The sequence below is a fragment of the Lactuca sativa genome, chromosome 5, assembly GCF_002870075.4.
Source record: "Lactuca sativa cultivar Salinas chromosome 5, Lsat_Salinas_v11, whole genome shotgun sequence".
Taxonomy (NCBI): domain Eukaryota; kingdom Viridiplantae; phylum Streptophyta; class Magnoliopsida; order Asterales; family Asteraceae; genus Lactuca; species Lactuca sativa.
The window spans coordinates 332,388,816-332,413,059 of record NC_056627.2 but is presented as its reverse complement, the minus strand read 5'-3'; the positions used below and the strand labels follow the sequence as shown (position 1 = coordinate 332,413,059).

The window sequence follows — 24,244 nt, the reverse complement described above, 5'->3', positions numbered from 1 at the left end:
ATCAGCTCATAATGGTCATATGTGAATACTAATAACAAGTTCGTTACCTAGATGAGTATAAAAAAATAGTTACCTAGATGTGAACAAACCAAAAAGATAATTACCTTAACAAGTCATATTCCCATTCGATCTTTATGTTGTTAACTTTAACATCTCAGTTGTTAGATTTTTTTAAAAAGACCAATTTATCTCTTGACTAAGCCTCAAACCCAAAGGGACTAAATTTGTAAACCAATCACTATTTTATTATTAAGTTATTTTCTTAATTATAAATTATAATATATTTAAATAATAAATGTTTTAATATTATTTAATATTAAACTTGTGGGTGAGCTCGTGGTGAACCACAAGTCATTATTGTGGCTGATCGTGTATGCTTATTGAATTTGGAATTACTGAAATGTGTCTTGTTTTATTCACAAATGATGACGGTGAGAAAACGAAGGCGGAAAAATGAAGCACAAATCGGTAGAAAGAAAAAGAGACAAAAGGAATGTCAAAATGGTTAAAGGGACTAAAAGAGAGAAATATTAAAACATGAATGGCCAATCTTTAATGAAAAATAAGTAGTAAGGAGAAAAAAAAAGGGGGCAAAAGGTAGGCAAAAATGGTCAAAAAGGACTAAATTGGTAAATATTAAAAGACATATGGTTACTCTTTAATTACAACAAATCATTAACCAAAATTGTCAATATATATGGCCAAATCTTAAAACATACTAAATGCTCTAATGACATGGCTATTAATATAGTATATTAAACTTTTTTAAATAATACTATATTCGATTATCTCACATTGAAAAATATAGATTAAAGTAAATTATAGTTGTGGTCCATGTTTTATACATATTTATGTAGTTTTGGTCTTGCTTTTAGAAAAACTGATACAAATGGTCCCTAAGATTTCAAAATCCATCAAGATTGATCATTTTGGCTGATATCATTACTCGGACTCCGTTAAATGCATGTAAATTACCATTTTAATCTCATTTATTCTATTTCTTAGTTTTTATGTTTTTTTTTATTTTTTTTTATTTTACTCTTATTTTCATTATTAACAAATAACAACACAAAATTGCAAGAATGGTCCCTATGGTATGTCAAAACTAGCAACTGTTGTCCAAAATGGGTTTAGCTCGCAAGGATGGTCCAATAGTTTCGTTTGGTTGCGAGTTTAGACCAAAAAATTTAAAACTTTTTATAATGACGGATTTGCCCTTCGTATTTTCCCTTTTTCAAATTTTCTATTATAGAAATTAAAAAAAGAAAAAGAAAAAAAAAAGAAAATCTCTCTCTCTCTCTCTCTCTCTATCAATCTCCCTTTACTCCACCACCTTTTCATCTCCAACTCGTCTATCTCCCTCGTTTCTCACTTCTCCGGCGAAGAGAGCCACCACAGTCGACTGTGGCAGCTCTTCCACATCCCCCTGTCGTGACCCACCACCATTCAACATCCCAAATCCAAATCCACAAAGGGTGTTCTTTGTTCTTGATTTTGGATCCGAAATAAAACCCAAATCCAAAAGTTGAATGTAGGTATGTTCTTGGTTCCAAATTTGAAACGAAGACGAAGAAGGGTAGATCTGAAACAAAATTCACACACAAAACCTTACCTGAAACAAAAACCCATCATCGATTCAAAGAGAAACAAAAACCCACCATTGATTTTGGATCTGAAATAAATCACTACACGTGTTTCCTCCTGCTTTTCTTTCCTTCCGGGGAGAATGAAGAGAAAGGAAGCTGGTGGTCGGAGGGAGTGGCAACATTTGGTGGTCGGAACTCACAACAACAGCGATAACAACAAGTTGTTTGGGTGATAGAGCGACGGGAGGAGCTGGGTTTCCTCCTTAGCGGTGCAGTATGATTGGAGAGAGGTAACGAGGGTGGTGAGGTCATGTACGGTGGTGAGAGGTGGTGTTTAGAGACTAGGATGGGCGGAACAAGGCTGGCAGTCGACGAGCTCACATCCGTCTCCTTCTCTCGTCATCGTTGCAGATTCAAAGGGGGGTTGATGGAGAAAGTCGGGAAATACAGTGATTAATGGTGGCAGTTGGCGAGTACCTTCCCTCATCGTCGACTGTGGTGGCTCGGACTGGATATGGTGGAACACCGGTAAGTTTGTGGTGATGTTGGCATACAACTAAAGTGGAGTTTAATGTGGTCGTGGTGGTGATGTGATAGGCGAAGAGGTGGTGGATGTTCACAGTGGTCACCACAGCAACACCACCGGTGTCAAAACAACTGGTGCTTCATTCTCTGTTTGTGAAATGGGGACAAAAGGAAGAACATAGATGAATCGAGAGAGAGAGAGAGAGAGAGAGAGAGAGAGATTTTTATGTAATAAAAAAATTGAAAAAGGGAAAATGCCAAGGGCAAATCCATCATTATAAAAAGTTTTAAAATTTTTGGGCTAAACTCGCAACAAAACGAAACTATTGGACCATCCTTGCGAGCCAAACCCATTTTGGACCAAAATTGCTAGTTTTGACATACCACATGGACCATTCTTGTAATTTTGTCTATTAACAACCTTCGAATCCCTAGTGAGAAAGTACCCAGAGAACCGGAACCGGACCGGTATTTCACAAACGGTTTGGTTATCGGTTAAACAAAATAGTAATTTTCGATCCGGTTTGGTGCATCTAAACCCGACTCAAAAATTGGAACCGGACTAGAAATCTGAAAGGACATTATACATGCAATTGATTGTAATCTTCAAAATATTTTCTAGATTTTGTCCCGCTTTTTAAAATACACATAACTCATTCATGTAAAGTTGGAATAACTTGATTTTTTATTAGCATGTAATTTGGTGTTTGTACTTCGAATTTAGACTGTAAAAAGACATATTTTGGTTATATATTGACTTAGATATAAGCAACATATCAATGTTGTGTTTTTTCTATTTCATCACTATTTACTTTTTAATTTTATCTCTTTTTTAACATACACATAACTCACTCGTATGAAGTCAGAATTATTTAATTTGTTTTCTAACATGTAATTTGGTGTTTGTACTATATTTTACTTTTTAAAAAGACATGTTTTGGTTAAATGTTAAATTAGCTACATGCCTTGGAAGACAACATATCAATGTTACATTTTTTTCTAATTCCAAACATTGCTATTCTTGGTTCCATTTTGAAAATACATTGCTATTCCTGATTCCATTTCGAAAGTGTATTGTCATTCTTGGTTTCATTTTGAAAGTGTATTGCTATTATTGGTTCCATTTTGAAAGTGCATTGTTATTCTTTGTTCCATTTTAAAAGTACAGTAAGACTAACACCAACATTTCGATTCTAAGTTCATATAATATGTAAAATTCGGTTCTGGTTCCAAACCGGTTCGGTTCTAAAGCTAATCCCTAGGATCCACCACCATTATCATCCCCTTCTGGTCACCATCTTCGATCATCTTCTCTGATCAACCTCAAATCCATCAAAATTCACGATTTAATATATATAAATTAATTCCAAAAAGATATTTCAATTTATTAATAAAGAAACTACAAACAAACACACACAATTCTACAAGAATTCTTGAAAATAAAATACATAGTGGCTTCCATGTTTTCATTTTTTCTAAAAAACATGAATCCACATACATAATCATGATCCTCCCCTTTAATGCATTGCATTCCTAACGTCATATTAGAAAGATCAAATATGTCTAAGATCCATTATAGAATGATATTGCTAATAACATATGATCATATAGAGTCACACTTTATAGCAAGTTACCATCAGTTGATTATTTATTAGTATAATTTGATTATTAATAAATATATCAACACTTGTATTTAATTGGAAAATTATTATTTCATGGAAATAATATTTTACTAATTAGAAATTTATTATTTATGGAAATAATATTTACCGGAGAAATAACAACTTATGAATTATTTCATAAAGCATGATTATTTATAAGTGATATTTATATCTTATTCAACTAGTTAGAGTTTATTTATATAAAATATAGTTTTATATAAAAGAATACGTGTATATAAATATACATACTAGCCGTTTACCCGCGCCAAGCGCCGGGTGCGGATATTTTATTCAAAAATTAAATTGTAGAGACGATTAATTCTTTTGCACAAATAGTTTACTACATATAAACAATTATCAATATCATTAAAATAATAATATATAAATGTACACTCTTGATTACAAACCCGATTATGTCAAACTGTGCAAATGTTAAAATAATAATATATAAATGTACACTCTTGATTACAAACCTGATTAAATATTTGTTTTTTTCAATATAATTATGATTTATGTTGTTTTTTTGTCACAACAGACAAGTAACAGATAAATCGACACTTAGATAGCAGATAAATCGACACTTAGGTAGCCAATATATAACTCACAGGAGCTCGATCCACTCCAAATTTCTCATATTTTTCCACCTTTTCACTTTCTCTCACCTTTGACTTTGACTTTGACTCATTAACAACACCTAAAATCCCCCTTTGTCTCAAACTCTTCCAAGAAACAACCGCTTTTCGTTTCATCTTATGTCCCCACACAACATTATCCTTATCCCACCTTTTTACCACATTAAGCAAAAAACTTTCATTCTCTTTCACATCATCTTTCATTCTTGGAACAAAAAATTTCGGTTTTGACCCTGCCACCGCCATTCTTGGAACACCCAACATGTTCACAAACGAATAAGGAGCATCATGTCTTTTTTCCCATTTGAAGATGAAAAGGCAGACAAGAAAACATCCTTAACATTTCTCATGTGGGTCCCCGTTTGACTTTGACTTTGACCACTCAACATCCTACTACCTTTTGAAAGTCCAACCACTACATAATATGTTTTAGGCCTTAAAGATTCCACCTTTTTGTCTTCTAACATTCCAGGAATTGAAGAGAATGAAAACTGACCTTTGATGGAGATGGAGGGTAGGATCTAAGGGGTGGGGTGAAGTTTTTTTGGAGGGAGTTGACTTTTTTCGGGTGGTCAACGGTTGCCCCTTCGACCCATCTAACCACTACGATCCGTGAAGTGCGATTTGGGTCGTATTCAATTCGTTCAACTACACCTACTGATGAAGTGTTGCGTTTTAGGTCAATTGTTCTTTGTGACCATTTTGCCCCTCCCCCTCTGTGGAAAATTGTGATACAACCCTTTGAATTTCTACCTGTTGACTTATCTTTAGTTGTAACGAATTGCCTAAGTGGCCTTTCAGAGCTCACATTTTGAACACCTGTAGGAATATGATAAAGTCAGTAAAAATGTTTTTGTTTAGATAAATCATAGATGAATTTCAGATAACAATATAATCAGTAATGTTCAAATCCTAAGCACCACATCTCTACAATCAAATTAAGAAAGCTGGAAGTGACATCTCTCTGGTACTGATTATCCATCTTGAATTGAAAATATGCAACTTTAAATACCAATTTCTTTTTACTTTATCATCATATGATTCAGTCTTTCAATATATTTGCATTTTTACATGTACAAATAAGTGTTTACTGAAATGTACATGAACAAAATCAACTCTTTTTATTTAAAAGAGTATACCAGGGTCTAGGAATGTCAAAGAAAGTTTCGCTTCTGATGTCAAAAAAGGTTGTTTCTTATTGTAAAATTGAAGTTAGGGTTCAACAAGAAGAGCATCAAGCAAACAAATTCAAAAATTCACCTGTTTCATCAGCAATTCGTAAAACACGTGTTTTCGGCATTACTATTACCAAATTAACACTCTGAGAGAACCAATATCCCAGCAAAGCTGAAACCTCAAAAACAGAACTTTGCCTTGGGTGACTACCGATACCCTCACGCATTTTGACCTTATACAGACGTGGGTTTTGAGGCTAGAGACACACAGACGACACTCGAACGTGTAATAACTTGAAAGAGCTAGGTTTGACATCAAAACTGGAACAAAGAATCTGTATTTGCACATTAATTCCGACATCAAATTAAATCTTCATTGAGCCCCTTTTTCAGATTCATTTCTCTTGAACACGACAATTTCAACTTTGAATTTGCATTTAAAAAAAAAAAACTTACGGCTAATAGAGTGCTTGGATCTCATCTGAAATTTGCTAATCCTCGAAGTAATCTCAAGCGAGTGGTGAAAGTGTAGAGGACAGAGGAAATAAAGAGAGAGCGTGGTGGCTTCTTGTCACCAAAAAGTGTTGCGAGAGCACAGTAGGTGGCGGCGACGGTGATCAGATACAGATACAGCGAGTGGTGCGAGGTTGGAGAGTGGGTGGTGATTCACTACCGATGGTGATGATGACGATGAGTTAGGCGGATGAAGTGCGATGTCGTCTTTTCAAAATAGGGTTTTTGCTATTTGTTTAAGGGAAAATGCGAGTGTAGATGACAGAGGAGAAAAATAGTATGTTTACTTTTTTGATTCAATTTATGAAACGTCAATGTTAATGCCATTAATTTGTCAAACAAAAATATGAATATTTAATGCAATTAATTTGTAAAACGGAAATGTGATAAGAGTATTAAAAGGTATGAATAAATTGATTGTATATTATGCAATAGGTTTAGTACCTCTTAAATTTCAACAAATGGGCAATATCCTTAATAATATAGTAAAGATATGATGAATAATCTTGTTGATATTTATGATGGACTCAACTAGTGCACAACATCGTGAATCCAATCTTTTAGTCCTTTACTTGGCTCTTTGTCAAGGAATATATTAGTCTTAAATTTTCTAAGTACTAAGATTTCCATACATCACATGACTTAAATCATATGATTTCAAGCTTCTGTCCAATTGAAATTTAGGCGATGAGAATCTTTCTTTACTTAGATAAATTTGACACTTCCATAAATAACATAACTAAGAATCACATCCATTTATAGAAATACACAAACATCAATTTTCACAACGATTTCATTGAAAGGATATATATATATATATATATATATATATATATATATATATATATATATATATAAGACAAACCAAAAAAAATTATTTTATTCATAAAAGCAGCGGAAAACATGTCCTTACAATGCAAAATCAACTGAAAAACTAATTAATCAAATATTCCTAATAAATTTATCATAACTTCCTAAGCTCAAAATCTGATCTTCGAATCCATGTGATCGTAATCCATTTCTTCGTGATCAGACTCATCTCGTTCTTTCATCAAGCTTCCTCTTTTTTTTTCTGATCCTACAAAAACATTCAAATGTAATCTTATCACATCATGTATTAAGAATCAATGAATAGGAACTTAATGGAGTTAGATAGTAGATTTTACCTGAAGTAGAGCCATACTCCTTGACTCTCCCATCTCTTGGATTCCTCAGGTGATCCGGGCAACTTCATTTCCAACGCCCCTTCTTTTGGCAGCAGAAACAGGTGGCTTCTTCTGGAGTGACCACGGAAGCATGGTTGGTTAAATTACCAGAAAAATATGTTCCATTACTTTGCCAAATCCTTTCTGATTCAGCGGCAATAAGCATGTAAGTTAGGTCAATGAGGGTTGCGTCAAGATCCATCATATAATACTCTCTTATGAACTTATTATATGATTTAGGGAGTGACTGAAGAACCCAGTCTACAGCCAACTTCTTTGGGAAAGTTGCACCTAACATTATCAAACTATCGATCAGTGATTTCTTCCCTAGGACGTGAGCACACACGGGTTTTCCATCTTCATGTTTCATCGCCAACAGGGCTTGAGTGAGCTTGAACTTTTCAAGCCTTTGAACTTGTGGGTTAGGGAGAACAATAGGAGGAGGTAGAGGAAGTGAAGCATGATCTCTTGTTCCTCGATTAAATCGTGGAATATCATCTTCATGTGGAGAGCTTGTTCCAAGGGATTTGGGAAGATCATAATTGTCATACTTTGACATCTACAAAACGGGAGAAAATTCAAGTTAGTTGATTTATTGAGTCCTTAATAAAACACCCAAATGAGATATTAAGGCTAGGACCCAACACAATACTCTACAACTTGGGAGAGGGATGTCGTAACCCAAATTGCAGAACATTTGAAGGTAACTGAATGACGATTCACTAATTTTCCACCATGAAAAACGAAAAAGAGATTAAGTTTTAAATGTATTGAAAACTCCTAGATCCTTTGAGATTCATTGAACTTTTCAATGGCATGTTTAAATCTCGATATGCCCCTCGATTTGTGACTGGGATGCCAAGGATCACAAAACAGGGTGTGAATAACCATGCAAATATACATGGTGCCCCCAATGTTACAGTCACCTGTTCGATGTGACGGTTAACCACACACGCTCCACTGAACTATGACAAACATCGAGTCACCCTTCGCTACCTTTGCTTAGAATCCATTTAGTGTGTCGGTTAACCACACTCGCTCCACTAATCGTCTTAGCAAGGATACAAAGTGTAATTTCATGGGATTGCATCAAATTCACTTTTGCCTAAAGTAACTAAGATTTAGAAATTTGTAAAAACATTTAGTTACTTTATAATTCATTATACTTTTAATGGAAAGGGTTTGCCCTATCCTACCCGTTCGGCTAACGATCTTCCACTAGTCAAGAGTGTGGTGGGTAAGAGTGGATACCCAATGACGGTCATTTTACAGGCCGCTTCCTTAACCCCCTTATAGACCAGCTTCATGAATGAGGCCTACTGACGGTAAGACTGACATTTAAGTTATACATATATAATATTAGAATTTTTTTAATTTTATATACAGTATAAAGGTGTATTTTACACTTTTAAAATACTATGTGGTCTAATTTAACAAATTATACTTTTAATTTAATTAAATATAAACCATATCATTATGGATTTATTAACTCTCTTTTAGTTATACAAATTTAATAAAACCATTAGGGTGCAATTTGAACTTTTCAAAAATAAGGGTTTTAGAATTTAACATTTTAAAATTAAACTTTTAATTAAATTTAAATTCCAAAACTTGAGGGCAAGTTTTGAAACATTTCAAATCACTAAGGTTTTAATCAAATTTAAAATTTTTGAAAATTAAAATCTTTTAATTTGAAATTTTAAATATTAAAACTTTGATTTAATAATTCTCCCAAAATTAAACAATTAATTTGAATCATCAAATCTTGAAGGATTATCTATTAATTTAACTTAATCTCTTAAATCCCCAAAAATTTGAAAATTGGGATGGGATAACTTAAAATCTTTAAATTACCATATTAAACAATTAAAGGGATAATTACAAGATATGACATTATCCAAATCCCTAAAATTTAGGAATCATATCTTGGGGAGGAGGCAATTTCGAAAACCCTAGGGTTGGATAACCCTAAAATTTGAAATCTTGGAGGCTAAGGAAAGGGTTTGGGAAACCCTATCAAAATTTTGAAATCTAGGGTTTAGGAACCCTGATTTCGAAAATCAAGCCTTTAGGGTTTATTTGCTATAAACCCTAATATGTCAAATTCATACTTTTGTATAAAATCTAATTGAAAACAAAACCAAAAAGCTCTGATACCACTTTCTATGAGGCGCTTCTGTCGGTATTGACCTTTAAACGCTACTATCATAGTCATAAGGCTCCCTATTAGGCGCAGCTGCCGATACTGTCCTTAGAGCGCAGCTGCTAGGACGTTTACCGTAGATTTAAAACATCTACGGGTTGTGGCGCGGCTGCCAGTGCTCATCTATAAGGTACTAGGTCCATTGCTGCCAATGTTTACCTATAGGGCACTAGGTTCATACTACTAATGTTCCTTTATTTCAGCTTTTACCCCTCATCATTCATCTACCCATGTTTTACCCAACATATTTTGTAGATATAAAATATTTTATACAATTTACATTATTTAAAACATGTATAAAAATCTTTCACCAGCATAGACAACAAGTATTTAGACAATATGCACACATAGCATGTAATTTATATTAAAATACTTTATATCTATGTGTAAGATGAAAGGGACGATGCACTCACTTGATATGGTGGTGACTCAGAACTCAGACAGCGCTTCGATACTCTCAAAACAATTTTCCTTCGATAAAACCTAGTATTAATACCACTAGGGTTTAGTCTAACGATAACCGCGACTAATTAATAGTCTGACTATTATTATTATTATATAAACGTTAAACGATACTTATATAACTCATAATAATAGCCCAAATAATTATTTTAAGGACCTAATAACATTACTATAATTATTTGAAAGCTATATTAAAAGTTGCATAAGCGTAACTCACTTACAGAGGATTTTAAAGAAAACCGGGCATTGCTCAGAGCAGCGTTTCTGAAACCGAAAGACCCTTTTTCTCGGGACTCCGGGAGCCTCGGGGCTTCCTTCGGGTGCTAGGGCTTCACCTAGACTTTAGGGGACTCAAAAGGGGCTAGAGAGAGTGTGGGATTTGGTATGTGAAACCCGGCCATCCTCGCACCCTTTTATAGGGCTGAACCCTCAGAAGTACGTTGGGCGTACCGGGGCTACGTTGGGCGTAGTCTCGGATAGGATTGCCAACTTCGCGAGGCGTACTCACCTCGGACGCGGGGCATATAGCGAAAGCGAGGCGACGTGGTGTGATCAAAAGCGAGCCTTGTCATCAGTATCGGACGGCTGTAGCGCTGCCACGTCAGCACTCCTATCATCAGCTTCGTAATTTCGATTTTAAACTTCAAAAATTCGTATCTTCCTCATACGAGCTCCGTTTTTTACGTTCTTTATATCCACACTACAACTTTCGTTTAGACTCCGTTGGCTAATTTTGACTTTATTTTAAAAGTTATATTTTTAACAGGCCGGGACAGGACTGGTCCGTTAAATATTCATAACTTCTTCATTCGTCGTCCGTTTTCGCCCATCTGTTTCTCGTTATGCTACTCTTAACGAGATCTTCGATTCTCGTTTGGGTCGTGTCCGCTAAAAACCGCTCGATCTATTATTCGAATTTCGGGCTGTACACTGCTAACCCAAAACTTCGAAAAATCATAACTTCCTCATACGAAGTCAGATTTGGGCGTTCTTTTTATCGACACTCTTAGTTTAACATACTCTACGAGTTTTGTTTAGATTGCTAAGGCTAAATCTCGCTCTATCGTAAATTCACTATTTACGTTTCCCGGTATCGTGCCGGTTCCGTCGCGAAACTTCGACGGGTCATAACTTCTTCGTTATAACTCGGATTTCGGCGTTCTTTATATGTACAAAACCCTTGAGACATATTCTATAACTTGTTTAAGGTTATTCATTCTAAATAATCTTTTGTCGAAAAGTCGTTTTCGACTCCTATTATCTCTAAATTGACTAGCCCGGATCTGCGGGTGTTACAATTATCTCCCCCTTAGGATGATTACGTCCCGGAATCATCAACGAAACAAGACTCACATGATGAATCCATACGCTATCTCTTCATCCTAAGTAATAACCGTAACTTTGATGTTTCTTCGAATGAGTATCTAAGTCTAAGACTTCTTGACTGCAGGCGGTGCTCGATCTTACACTTTTTCCCTATCTCACGTTAGACTCCAAATTATGACCTTCAAGTCACAATCTTGATCCTTACTGGAGACTGCTTCTTCTTCTTAACAAACTTAAGATAAGTTATTTTATTACTAAAATGGACCGATGTGTCCTATTCTAATGACTTATCATCGTATGTTCCCATGTTTAGACTCAGGTCTCTTAGAGTCTTCCAGAACTGACTATACCTTCCTTCATGTTCTAATGTGATATAATCACATTTTAAAAGGTAGCATTCCTAGCTATAAGCAATTATCACGATACCTCTACTGATCGCTTTGATTAATTCTTCCGGCTTGAGTCAGGTGTTACATCAGACTTGGTTCTCTGAACCATGTAACATACTCGTCTTAGTCGGACTCAATTCAATATGACCACTAGGGTCGGAATAACAATAATCTCCTTAATCATTACCGAAATGATGGTAACGACCTACTTGAATAAAACGAAATCGATTACTGGTTTCTTGGTAACCTTGTGACTTTCCCTGATACAAGCGTGAGTCCTATGCTTCTGGTAGTATAGGCCTCTACTACCATTCACACCTACTTATACTCGTCCCAAGTATTGTCCCACAGTTTTCCAAGTCACCATACAAGAAAATCACGTAAAAACTTAACACATCAAATATCAAAACGAAGTTTTATATTATTCCTTGAAATGATTACATAGATGTTCAAGTTCACCCTAGACTATGCCTCTAACAGGCTACATCACTTGGTACTATCTACACGACTACTTCATAACTCGATCTTTGGATGTCAAGACTTTACTCCTAAATCCTTGCATTGTCATCAGCTTCATCAAGAATCGTTTGAAATGCTCTAGCCTTTGGCTTTGGCGGAAAATTTGGCTTTGTAGCCCCCTCTCTCTTTGGGCAGTCTTGCTTGAAGTGCCCTTCCTCGTTACATCTGTAACACACCCTTTTATTGAATGTACACTCATTGGCGTAGTGCCCATGCTTTCCACACTTGAAACAAGTCACCTCCTTACCACATTTTCCAGTGTGTTTCTTTTTACACTTTTCACATCATCTTTCTTCACATCCTCCTCCTCCTCCAAACTTCCCTGTATTGAAATTTCTCTTCTCATTGGGCCTTACCGATCCTTCGAATTTCCTCTTTTTGCCAACCTCAACCTTGCTGGCAGCTCTTCCCTTAATCATATCCTCCATAGATTTGGCAGCCCAAATAGCTGCTTCCAGAGTAGGTGCCTGACGCACTGGCACTGCGTACTCCCATGGAAGTCCTTTTGCGTACTTGTCGATTTTCGTCAGCTCATCCGGAACAAGACGCAAGGCGAACTCCATCTTCTCTGTGAAGTTGTTGGTGTATTCATCAATAGACATGCTTCCTTTCTTCAAGGTAAGGAATTGGTTTTCTAGATCGAGCAGATTTTGGGCTGAGCAGTACATACGTTTGAACTGCACCAAAAACTATGCCCACGTCAGTTGCAGGGGCTCATTGGGGCTTAGAGTCTTCCCCAGAGTGTTCCACCAACGAACCACGCCAACTCTGAACTGGCATACTGCAAACGTGGTTTGTAGTTTTCCTCTGCAACCACACGTCATGAAAGCTAACTCCATCTTCGAGATCCAATCCATGACCCCGAATGGATCTTCCTTTCCAGTGAAAGTCGATGGCTTGCAAGTCAGAAAATCCTTGTACTTGCATCCATTCCTCTCGACTCCGTCATCCTGGTTGTTTTGTCGAACTATTGGTGGGTTGGCTTGACCAACGGTCCCAATGTAGTTCCCTCCTTCTGACTGCCCATCGTTCAATTCGGGCTGTTCAACTGGCATTGTAGGTTCGTCCCTATTTTCATGCAATATCTGCCTCATTTCTTCCCTTTGTTCAGCTAACATAGCCCGTATCATGGCTTGTACTCCAGCCATGGTGATTGGCTCAGGTGTAACTTCTACTATGACTGGTATTTGCTGTATCATTGGGGGCTGATCTCGGTTCCCATTTGCATTCACGTTTCCGCTATGGGTCCTTGCCATCTTGATCAATACACCGCATAAGGTGAATCTAGATCTTTATTTAGGATTGACGTTTAAATCATCCTTATCACTCCGAAATGTTTATATGCTAGTTCTAATATCGTATTCGTACATTTAGAATCCTAAACACATAAGGTTTCCAGATCTGGTCAGCAACAGACCATAGATCCGATCAAACAATAGCATAAAGTATAACAAATCATTTAGCACGTAAAAGCAATTTAGGCATCATTCCTAAAATAAGCTAGTGCTGGTGTCTATTCAGGTGTATAACCTAAATCTATTAGACACACTCCTCACAATCATTGCTTAGCATTCTAAGTTTAAGTCTAGAAATAAATTCATATTCCTAGTTCGCTTAAACTAATGTTCTGATACCAACTGTGACATCCCCATTTTCACGGCCAGAAAAGACCAACTTAGTTTATGCTTATGTTTCTGTATTGACGATGACATCCCAAATGTTTTAAAATGAATAAAAATACATTTCTTCGAGAATGCTTTGATAATGAAATTATCATGTTTTTCTTTGAACAAATTCCGCAACGTTTTTATTAAAAGATGTACTCTGATTTTTATAAAGCATAAACAAAATCAGTCTTTTCTGGCCGTGAAAATGGGGATGTCACAGTTTGAGCAACTGTGACATCCCATTTTCACAGCTAGAAAAAACCGATTTTGTTTATGCTTTATAAAAATCAGAGTACCTCTTTTAATAAAAACGTTGCGGAATTTGTTCCCAGAAAAACATGATAATTTCATTATCAAAGCATTCCCGAATAAATGTATTTTTATTCATTTTAAAACATTTGGGATGTCATCGTCAATACAGAAACATAAGCATAAACAGAACTTACATTCATTTACATTAGTGATCTACATCTCTTTTAAATTTCTCAGTGTAATGTAACTTCATATCGACACATGTGATACAAATAAACTGAGTGGCTCAGGTTGGGAAACCTAGTGAGTACATAGGGTTTTCAATCCACAATAATAAAATTATTATATTTGAACACCAAACAATCAACCCAATTACCCATTCCCATTATCTTCTTAAGGATTTACCCTAAGGATCAGCTAATCCTTGTTCATTCATTCCTAAGGATCATCCTAAGGAAACAACATGAAGTCCATTGTTGCCAATGACACAGTGGTCAAGCGCAGCTGCTAATATTATCACTTAGGCGCAGCTGCCAGAATTGGGACATTTTCTATGAGGCGCTTCTACCGGTATTGACCTTTAAACGCTACTATCATGGTCATAAGGCTCCCTATTAGGCGCAGCTGCCGATAATGTCCTTAGAGCGCAGCTGCTAGGACGTTTACCGTAGATTTAAAACATCTACGGGTTGTGGCGCGGCTGTCAGTGCTCATCTATAGGGTACTAGGTCCATTGCTGCCAATGTTTACCTATAGGGCACTAGGTCCATACTACTAATGTTCCTTTATTTCAGCTTTTACCCCTCATCATTCATCTACCCATGTTTTACCAACATATTTTGTAGATATAAAATACTTTATACAATTTACATCATTTAAAACATGTATAAAAATCTTTCACCAGCATAGACAGCAAGTATTTAGACAATATGCACACATAGCACGTAATTTATATTAAAATACTTCATATCTATGTGTAAGATGAAAGGGACAATGCACTCACTTGATACGGTGGTGACTCAGCACTCGGACAGCACTTTGATACTCTCAAAACAATTTTCCTTCGATATAACCTAGTATTAATACCATTAGGGTTTAGTCTAACGATAACCACGACTAATTAATAGTCTGACTATTATTACTATTATATAAGCATTAAACGATACTTATATAACTCATAATAATAGCCCAAATAATTATTTTAAGGACCTAATAACATTACTATAATTATTTGAAAGCTATATTAAAAATTGCGTAAGTATAGCTCACTTACAGCGGATTTTAAAGAAAACCGGGCTTTGCTCGGAGTAGCATTTCTGAAACTGAAAGACCCTTTTTCTCGAGACTCCGGGAGCCTCGGGGCTTCCTTCGGGTGCTAGGGCTTCACCTAGACTTTAGGGGACTCAAAGGCGCTGGAGAGAGAAAGTTCTTAGAGAGAGTGTGGGATTTGGTCTGTAAAACCCGGCCATCCTCGCACCCTTTTATAGGGCTAAACCCTCGGAAGTACGTTGGGCGTACCGGGGCTACACTGGGCGTAGTCTCAGATAGGGTTGCCAGCTTCACACAGCTGGCTCGCACCTTCGTCGGATGGATTACACACGAGGGTACGCGGGTCGTACTCACCTCGGACGCGGGGCATAAAGCGAAGGCGAGGCGACGTGGCATGATCAGAAGTGAGCCTTGTCATCAGTATCGGACGGCTGTGGCGCTGCCACGTCAGCACTCCTATCATCAGCTTCGTAATTTCGATTTTAAACTTCAAAAATTCGTATCTTCCTCATACGAGCTCCATTTTTGATGTTCTTTATATCCACACGAAGGCGGGAACGTACTCTACAATTTTCGTTTAGACTCCGTTGGCTAATTAATAGTCTAACTTTTATTATTATTATATAAGCGTTAAACAACACTGTATATAACTCATAATAATAGCCCAAATAATTATTTTAAGGTCCTAATGATGTTACTATAATTAATTAGAAGCTATATTAAAAATAGCGTAAGCGTAGCTCACTTACAACGAGTTTTATAGAAAACCAGGCTTTGTTTGGAGTAGCGTTTCGAAACCGAAAGACTCTTTTTCTCTGGACTCTGGGAGCCTCGGGGCTTCTTTCGGGTGCTATGGGTTTTACCTAGAGTTTGGGGGGGGGGGGGGTGGAACCCTAGAGAGAGTAAGAAATTTAGAGAGAGAGTGAAGAAAGGTGTAAAAAAGATGGCAGCCTCGCAACCCTTTTATAGGCCGAAGTTCGAACCTACGCTAGGCGTTCAGCAACACTACGCGAAGCATAGTCTCGGATAAGGTCAGCAGGTGGCAGGCTCCAGATGGTGCGACGTGGATTAAGTTGGACCGAGGTGTAATCAGCAAGCAACGGCTAGGATCTTGCCACGTCATCAGTCGAGCAATAGGCTTCACAAATTTTAGTCTAAACTTTAAAGATTCGTAACTTTTGCGTACGAGCTTCATTTTCGACGTTCTTTATATCCACGCGAAGGCGGGAACGTACTCTACAACTTTCGTTTAGACTCTGTCGGCTAATTTTGACTTTATTTTAAAAGTTATATTATTTAACAAGTCGGGACAGGATTGGTCCGTTTAAAATCTCATAACTTCTTCATCCGACGTCCGTTTTCGTCTGTCTTTTTATCGTTACGCTACAAATAACGAGATCTTCGATTCTCGTTTAGGTTATGTCGGCTAAAAACCGCTCGATCTAATATTCGGATTTCGAGCTGTACACTGCTAAGCCGAAACTTCGAAAAATCATAACTTCCTCATACGAAGTCAGATTTGGGCGTTCTTTTTATGGATGCTTTCAGTTTAATGAATTCTACGGCTTTCATTTAGATCGCTAAGGATGAATATCACTCCATCGTAAATTCACTATTTACGCTTCCCGGTGCCGTGTCGGTTCCGTCGTGAAACTTCGACAGGTCATAACTTCTTCGTTATTACTCGGATTTCGGCGTTCTTTATATGTACGTAACCCTTGTAACATTTACTATAACTTGATTGAGATTATTTATTCTGAATAATCTTTTGTCGAAAAGTCGTTTTCGACCCTTATTACCTCTAAATTGACTAGCCCGGACCTACGAGCGTTACAGATAAAAAATTCAAAGTAAAAATATGAAGAACATGAATAACTTCTAACTACTCAGGATTCAAAAAATAGCTCACAAATCTCTCACTTTGATACCAACTGATAGAATTTTAAGAACGAATAGAGTATAATTTGATAACGAAATGATTTTTTGAATGATTAAGAAGAGAAGAAGGTAAATAAGATCATAATTTTAAAAGAGAGTAAATGAAAAGTTTAGTACAAAGAGTAGTGAACTATTCACGCAAAAGGTACTCTCTCTGCTAACTAACTCACCTATATATAGAACTTGAGATGAGAGTCAGAAAGGAACATCTAAGTTAATAGTTCAGAACTGTGAACATAAACATAAACTAAATATGCAAAATACAAACAAATTATCCCGCATACGAAATGAAGACTTTACAACATGACAAAGCAAACTACGAACTCAGTCACTTACAAGACCTGACACAACCTAATATTCCAAAACTCAACAAATTTCAAATGCTCTCACACAGGTCGGTCTTGAGGATTCAAATGCACATGAAGAGCCACAAAAGAAAGGTCCTTAGGCCTTAACGTGTGATAAATTAAATTATATAAACTGAAGTTTTTTTTTAAACGACAACAAGTTTCAGAAATCTGAATTTCTGAAACTAAAAGTGTGAATCATCAGTTATTTAGAGCAACATTTAAACAGTTACAAATAATGGAATGGAATAGGAGTCATTACACTATGTTATGATATTTTGGTTAAAAAACTATAAAAATATTAATAATTAATAAAGAAAATGATTCATCCTAACGGAGCAAAGAAGAATGAGAGCTACATTGAACAAGAAAGAGTTCATGGGACTACCTCCCCACCTAGACAAAAAGGTGGTATTACTTAATATTCAGTTCACAAGTCACAATAAAACAAAAATACATAATTGGATAGAAAGGTCATTTTACTTCATTAGATGGATAGTGATAAACACTAGTCTCAGACCAAGCATTATTGCCCCAGCAATAACTGTAAGCAGAAGGTAAAAGTAGAAAAATGCAAAGGTTGCACTGCCCAGAAGACCTGGTGAAGGAAGGACAATTTGGTCAATGTAACAACATTAATGTGGTTCTTCACTCACATATGGAATATATATTAGAAATTACCCCAAATGCCATCCAACTTTATGAAAACCTCATTTAGCAATGGAGAAAGTTGAGTGTCAATCAACAGATATATAATGATGTGTGCAACCTAAGCAATTAACCTAATAAAGGGAACACAACCAATTAGAACCTAATTTTAATAAATACTACATGCGTCCCAAATTGATAGTCCACTTTTAATTTTTGAAGTCTTTTTTCCTTCAACTTTGACCTTAAATATTTTTGTTTTTGATAGATAATATTTGATATAAAATATATGAATAGATTGTATTTTAAATGTTTTTTCATTGTTATAAGTTTTATCAAGTAATATATAACACAAATAAAAATATTTAAGATCAAAGTTGAAGAAAAAAAACTTTAAAAGTCAAAAGTGGACTATCAATTTAGGACGGAGGGAGTATAAGATTTGATTTTGATTGTAATGGAATAAAGAATTACCTAAAGACTTCGAGTATAAGCTTTGCAAGATACCCAAGAATAGTCATGGTCCAAATAGTCTCTAACTGAATAAGTTAATATGTAATTAAGAAACCCATTAAACAAAGTAAAACAAAAAAAAAATATTGTATAATTAGGGCTTTGCTTACTCCAACCGGTCACAACAGTGTTCTCGTGCCGAAGGTATGTAATATCGCTTCAAATACAATTAACATATGTAAAACAGAAGATCAAAATTAAGTAATTACATAATCATAAATATCCAAGATAATGAAGTATAAAGTAATTACCTGTAAATGGATGCAAATTCCAATCATGGGAATGAAAAAAAGGAACACCGGGCATTAAGCAGGGCTTACGAATTTCTTAGAACAGATGAGGAAGAAGGATTTAAGCGTCGGGTTGAATACACAAAAAAATTGTCCCTTAAAATTTTTAGGCCTTGTTCAACTGTCCTGCTTGCTTCAACCCTACACCGACCATGCTCTCATGCTTTACATTAGTGATTTTGTCAACAATGTTTGGTAGATCAAATAGCATTTTTGTTGACAAAAGATTTAAGCTTCAAATATTTTTGTAGGATTTTAGTTTGATTTTATGGATTTCATAATATTTATTTTTTATTTGGATTTTGTATGGTGTTTACAATTTTTATAATTGTTAAAGGAGTTGGTTCAATTATTATTATTATTTTTAAATATTGAATTCAGTAAAAAAAACTAATGCAAAAGGGGTAAACTGGTCATTTTTATCGTTCAACACAACAATTCAGATGTTCCAAACAAACAACATGTTAAAAATTCAGACCTTTTTAGAATTTCAAGTCTTTTAAAAATCTAAATTCTGTCAAACAGCCCCTAAATTTTTTTTAGGTAAGGAAATGAGACAATTATATTTTAGAGTTAAGGACAAAAAGTAAGAATATGTTCTAGCCTAACTAACAAGGAGCGTGCTTTATGAGTGAGAGGTATGTGGTTTGAACATTTTCCCTTTCTTTTCTCTCATAAAATCCGATTCTTTTTAAAGGTAATGAATTGAGCTAACATAGCATACCACATCAGCTATCATGTCAACATTCCTTCCAGTTTGGCTTGCCATGCAGGTGGTTACCTACTGAAAATGCCAAAAGAGACGACAGTGAATAAATTATCCGATTCCCTTAGTTCTTTTATTTGAAAATAAAATTTGGAACTTAATCTTTAATATTTTTAAAATATAAGACACTTTTTAGAGATTTGATGATTTTCGAATCCACAAGAATCTAATAAGTTATAGACAATATTACATAAATGCTTTATATGCTTTACAAAACTCACATCTTTAGCCTCTAGCTAATTTTCTAAAACGTTTAGTTCCGTTGGTTTCAATTTTTTGTCTGGTTAGTAATTGATACATATAAAAATCTTTTATATTCTTTTCATTATTTGTTATATTATATATTTTTTATTTTAATTTAAAAAAGGAAACTAAAAATAGACTCCACCAACCTTTCCTTTTTTTCTCTTAGCCTAGAGAGAATGATGATGCATGTTAAGGCATGTCACTTAACCATAAAAAGAGTGATAATATTTTCTTTAATTTTGACAAAAAAAAAAAAATTAAACAACCAATCAAAGACTCTCATTTTTCTTTCTGCTCTCTTTCCCCTTTTTATATCATTTAACCTTTTACTTATAATAACAACGGATTATATTACTATTTTTTTAAGCAAAATAATTTATTTTTAAAGATAAATCGTGTAAAAAGTACAATGAGTATATAATATATAAAAAGGTATAAACGACTACTTTTAAAAAAATAATAATAATAAAATTAAAATTAAAATTAAAAATAACTACACTAAACAAAATACATTACAAGTAAGAAGTAGAAGTCATTAACATATTTTTTCTAAACACACCCTTATCCGTATATTCTATGTTTTTAAAATTCAACATGATAAACTTCAAACCCAGTCAATCCGGAATACAAAACTAGTTTAAAATACTACGATGTTGATTGGATGAGACTAGTATACCTTTCACTTATCCCACCCGCCGGCCATCGCCGGAATGCAAAACAGAACAATGACAATTTCTCTGAATTCTTTCTCTATTCAATCAGCAACTTTAATCTTAATTTTCTGTAGTGCAATCATCCAATCGGAATCGTACACTTCATCATCAATCCGTCTTCCTCACTCTCACTCTAGATCTCCCTCTGTTACTGTCTCCGTCACCGAATATGGCGCCACCGGCGATGGGGTCCACTACGACACCGAACCTATTCAGTCCGCAATCGACGCCTGTTGGTCTGCTGGAGGTGGTCGAGTTGTCTTCCCGCCGGGGAATTACTTGACGGCGACTGTGTTCCTGAAGTCCGGAGTGGTGTTGGAGGTACAGAAAAACGCGACGGTGTTGGGAGGGACTAGGTTGGAGGATTATCCGGTGGAGCAAAACAGATGGTATGTGGTATTGGCGGAGGATGCGGAGGATGTCGGAATCACCGGCGGCGGTGAGATCAATGGCCAAGGGTTGGAGTTCGTTTTGAGGTTTGATGAGAGGAAGAATGTGATGGTGAGCTGGAATCAAACCGGAGCATGTTCCGGTGATGAATGTAGGCCGAGATTGGTCGGCTTCATCAGATCCAAAAATGTTAGGGTTTGGGATATTCATTTGTCCGAGCCTGCTTATTGGTGGTTCGTCCCCTTTCTCTTTTTCTCTCTCTCGACCTCCATTAACACACAAACACATAGTAGATTTGAGTAGTCAAAATTGTGAAATTAACTTGTACAATTGGTATGGATTTGAATTTTGATTGCAGTTTGCATTTGGTGCAATGTGATAACACATACATTCATGATGTTTCAATCTACGGAGATTTCAATACCCCAAACAACGATGGAATCGACATAGACGATTCAAACAACACTGTGATCACAAGGTGCAACATCAACACCGGAGATGATGCCATCTGCCCAAAAACATACGATGGTCCTCTATACAATCTCACAGCCACAGATTCCTGGATTCGAACCAAATCCTCTGCAATCAAACTTGGTAGCGCTAGTTGGTTCCCATTCAAAGGCCTTCTCTTCAACAACATCACCATAGTCGAATCTCATAGAGGTCTTGGATTACAAATACGCGATGGAGGTACACAAATATCATAACTCATAACTCAATCAAAAGATTCAACCAATTAACCAATTTTGTGTTATTTGGCAGGAAATGTGAGTGACATAGTTTTTTCGAACATAAATATAAGTACAAGATACTATGATCCATCATGGTGGGGTAGGGCAGAGCCGATATACGTGACAACATGCCCAAGAGATAACACTTCAAAGACGAGTTCAATCTCGAATCTGCTTTTTGTTAATATAACAGCTAATTCAGAAAACGGGATTTTTTTATCAGGGTCTGAAAATGGTGTTCTTAGCAACTTGAAGTTCTTGAATGTGAACCTTAATTATAAAAGATGGACTAGTTATGAAGATGGATTGGTTGATTACAGACCTGGATGTCAAGGGTTGGTGAATCATAGCTCAGCTGGGATCATAATGGAACACATTGATGGTTTGGAGGTAGAAAATGTAAATATGAGATGGTTAGGGGATCGTGTGAGGAAATGGAATAACCCTTTGGATTTTAGGCCTTCGAGTGTAGATAATATTTCTCTCATGAATTTTCATTCGATTTCATTTAAACAGTAATATGTTATAAAATTGTTCCTTATTTAATAAAAATATGTTTTTTTTTTTGTGATGAACAATGTAATAGTTTCATATAAAATTTAATATATTTGTTTTGGCATGTCATTTAGAATCAAAAATTATCTTTAGACCGATCTAAATTAAAGAAATTTGATTTTCTTATGTTATTGTCAGAAAACAAATTTTAGGGGGTGTAAATGATATTCTCGGAAAGAATACGAAAGGGAGATAAACCAAGATTGAAGCGACGTCGTATAGGGCGTGGAAAATGGGATCCAATCAATAAAACAGATTCGGAGTTCTCAACAGTCGGTCTTTTCAGTAAGATCATCATCGAGATGCCATCTGCGAAACCCTTCTCCGCCGCCGCAGGCATGCTACGATCACGGTTGACCTCCGCCCTCCGCCAACGAGGCGGTGATACGACTAGCCGATGGACTACCCCTGGCCACCAGGAGCGACCTAATGGCTACTTTCTAAACCGAACCCCTCTCCCACCCGGCCAGTCGAGGAAATGGGAAGATTGGGAGCTACCTTGTTACGTCACCAGCTTCCTAACAATCGTCATCCTCGGAGTCGGACTCAACGCCAAGCCTGATCTAACCCTAGAGACCTGGGCTCGCCAGAAAGCTATAGAACGGCTTGCATCTCAGAAACAGATAGTTGCGGTGTCCACATCTGACGAATCCGATTGATTGTTCAATCCTCAGTCGTCTGGTAATATTTTCTATAATTTTGCTTGTTCCGATGTTGGGGATTGAGTCCAGTTCTGCTGACTAAATGTGAAAATTCTCAAGTTGTGATGTGATTATATATGCTTTTGTTCGATGCCCTAATGTTCCAATAATAATGTTTAAAGTTCCTGATATGATCTTCGAGATTTACGTCTTGATTTACCTTTGATACGATAATGTTTCTTCAAATTTCCTGCAAGTTAAATTAACCCGTAAGAACGGTGATTTTTTTCATTTTCATGGATTGATTTTGGTTCATGTGTTGCTGTAGTGAAATTATCTAGACCTGCATTTTTTTGAATTTCTTCTGGTTATTGTGTGTAAGCGCTATTGTTTGGACATTGGATTTGTTTCAGTGAGAAATACACGCTTCTGTTTTCACAGAGTTTCCTAGCATTAAGATTAATGGAAGTTCTTTTCCATAATATTTTAGGATGCCATGAGCGAATTTCTGTTCTTGTGATGTTGAAAGTTTGAGATACTAGGAATGTATTAAACTCTTACAAGTCATCAAAAGACACTGTCAATCTAGTTCTCTCAAAGAAAAGACTTTTCCATACAATCTTGAAAGATTGTAAATACATTCTTTAGGGAAATTATTCAAAAGATCAAATGCAACTTAAGACATAACATGTCCATTAATTGGGGAGAAATAAATGCAAGAGGTAGCAACATAAGGAGTTGGCAATTTTTGTTAGACAGGATAGAGTGAATACATAAAGTTGGGATTGTGGAGTAGCTGAGTAGCCCTATTCTTTCTTGTTTAGTATTCTACTTTTCTTTTATCACGTATTATAGCATTCAACTTTCAGTTTCAGCTTTTTTCTATTATAACATTGCACTTTCATTTTTTCATATTACAACATTCAATTTTGAGTTTTTTTCCCAATTATAGCATTGTACTTTCATTTTTTTTTTCTTATAAAGACTTTATAGTTTGGTTATTTACCCAATTATAGCAATGTAAATTGTAAAAAAAATATTGTTTTGTTTCATGATTTCGTCAATTTGCTGTTTATATAATA

General features: G+C 35.8%; 2 protein-coding genes, 1 long non-coding RNA gene and 1 pseudogene across 3 annotated transcripts; 2 read left to right on the top strand and 2 right to left on the bottom strand.

The window, feature by feature from the left end:
• Positions 1–1,321: 1,321 nt before the first annotated feature.
• Positions 1,322–6,419, bottom strand: LOC111897877 (60S ribosomal protein L2, mitochondrial-like; annotated as a pseudogene).
• Positions 6,420–18,041: 11,622 nt separating this feature from the next.
• LOC122198156 (uncharacterized) lies at positions 18,042–19,897 on the bottom strand. The gene is made up of 3 exons (XR_006192033.1): positions 18,792–19,897; positions 18,351–18,451; positions 18,042–18,267 (listed from the first exon to the last, which is right to left on the bottom strand). It is a non-coding gene; the product is annotated as an uncharacterized LOC122198156 (long non-coding RNA).
• Positions 19,898–20,740: 843 nt separating this feature from the next.
• Positions 20,741–22,590, top strand: LOC111897893 (exopolygalacturonase clone GBGE184). The gene is made up of 3 exons (XM_023893842.2): positions 20,741–21,468; positions 21,594–21,925; positions 21,998–22,590. The coding sequence occupies exons 1-3, from the start codon at positions 20,843–20,845 to the stop codon at positions 22,483–22,485; spliced, it is 1,446 nt and encodes a 481-aa protein (XP_023749610.1). The 5' UTR covers positions 20,741–20,842; the 3' UTR covers positions 22,486–22,590.
• A 161-nt stretch (positions 22,591–22,751) lies between these two features.
• Positions 22,752–23,453, top strand: LOC111897894 (uncharacterized). Its single transcript, XM_023893843.3, has one exon. It carries the CDS (start codon positions 22,824–22,826, stop codon positions 23,178–23,180), a length of 357 nt encoding a protein of 118 aa, XP_023749611.1. The 5' UTR covers positions 22,752–22,823; the 3' UTR covers positions 23,181–23,453.
• Positions 23,454–24,244: the final 791 nt, after the last annotated feature.

Excerpts from the sequence above, each read along its gene's own strand:
- LOC111897894 (XM_023893843.3), top strand. The coding sequence starts at position 22,824 with ATGCCATCTGCGAAACCCTTCTCCGCCGCCGCAGGCATGCTACGATCA.
- LOC111897893 (XM_023893842.2), top strand. The coding sequence starts at position 20,843 with ATGCAAAACAGAACAATGACAATTTCTCTGAATTCTTTCTCTATTCAA. Across the intron at positions 21,469-21,593 it reads TCCGAGCCTGCTTATTGGTG|TTTGCATTTGGTGCAATGTG; the intron begins GTTCGTCCCCTT and ends TTTTGATTGCAG. Across the intron at positions 21,926-21,997 it reads ATTACAAATACGCGATGGAG|GAAATGTGAGTGACATAGTT; the intron begins GTACACAAATAT and ends GTTATTTGGCAG.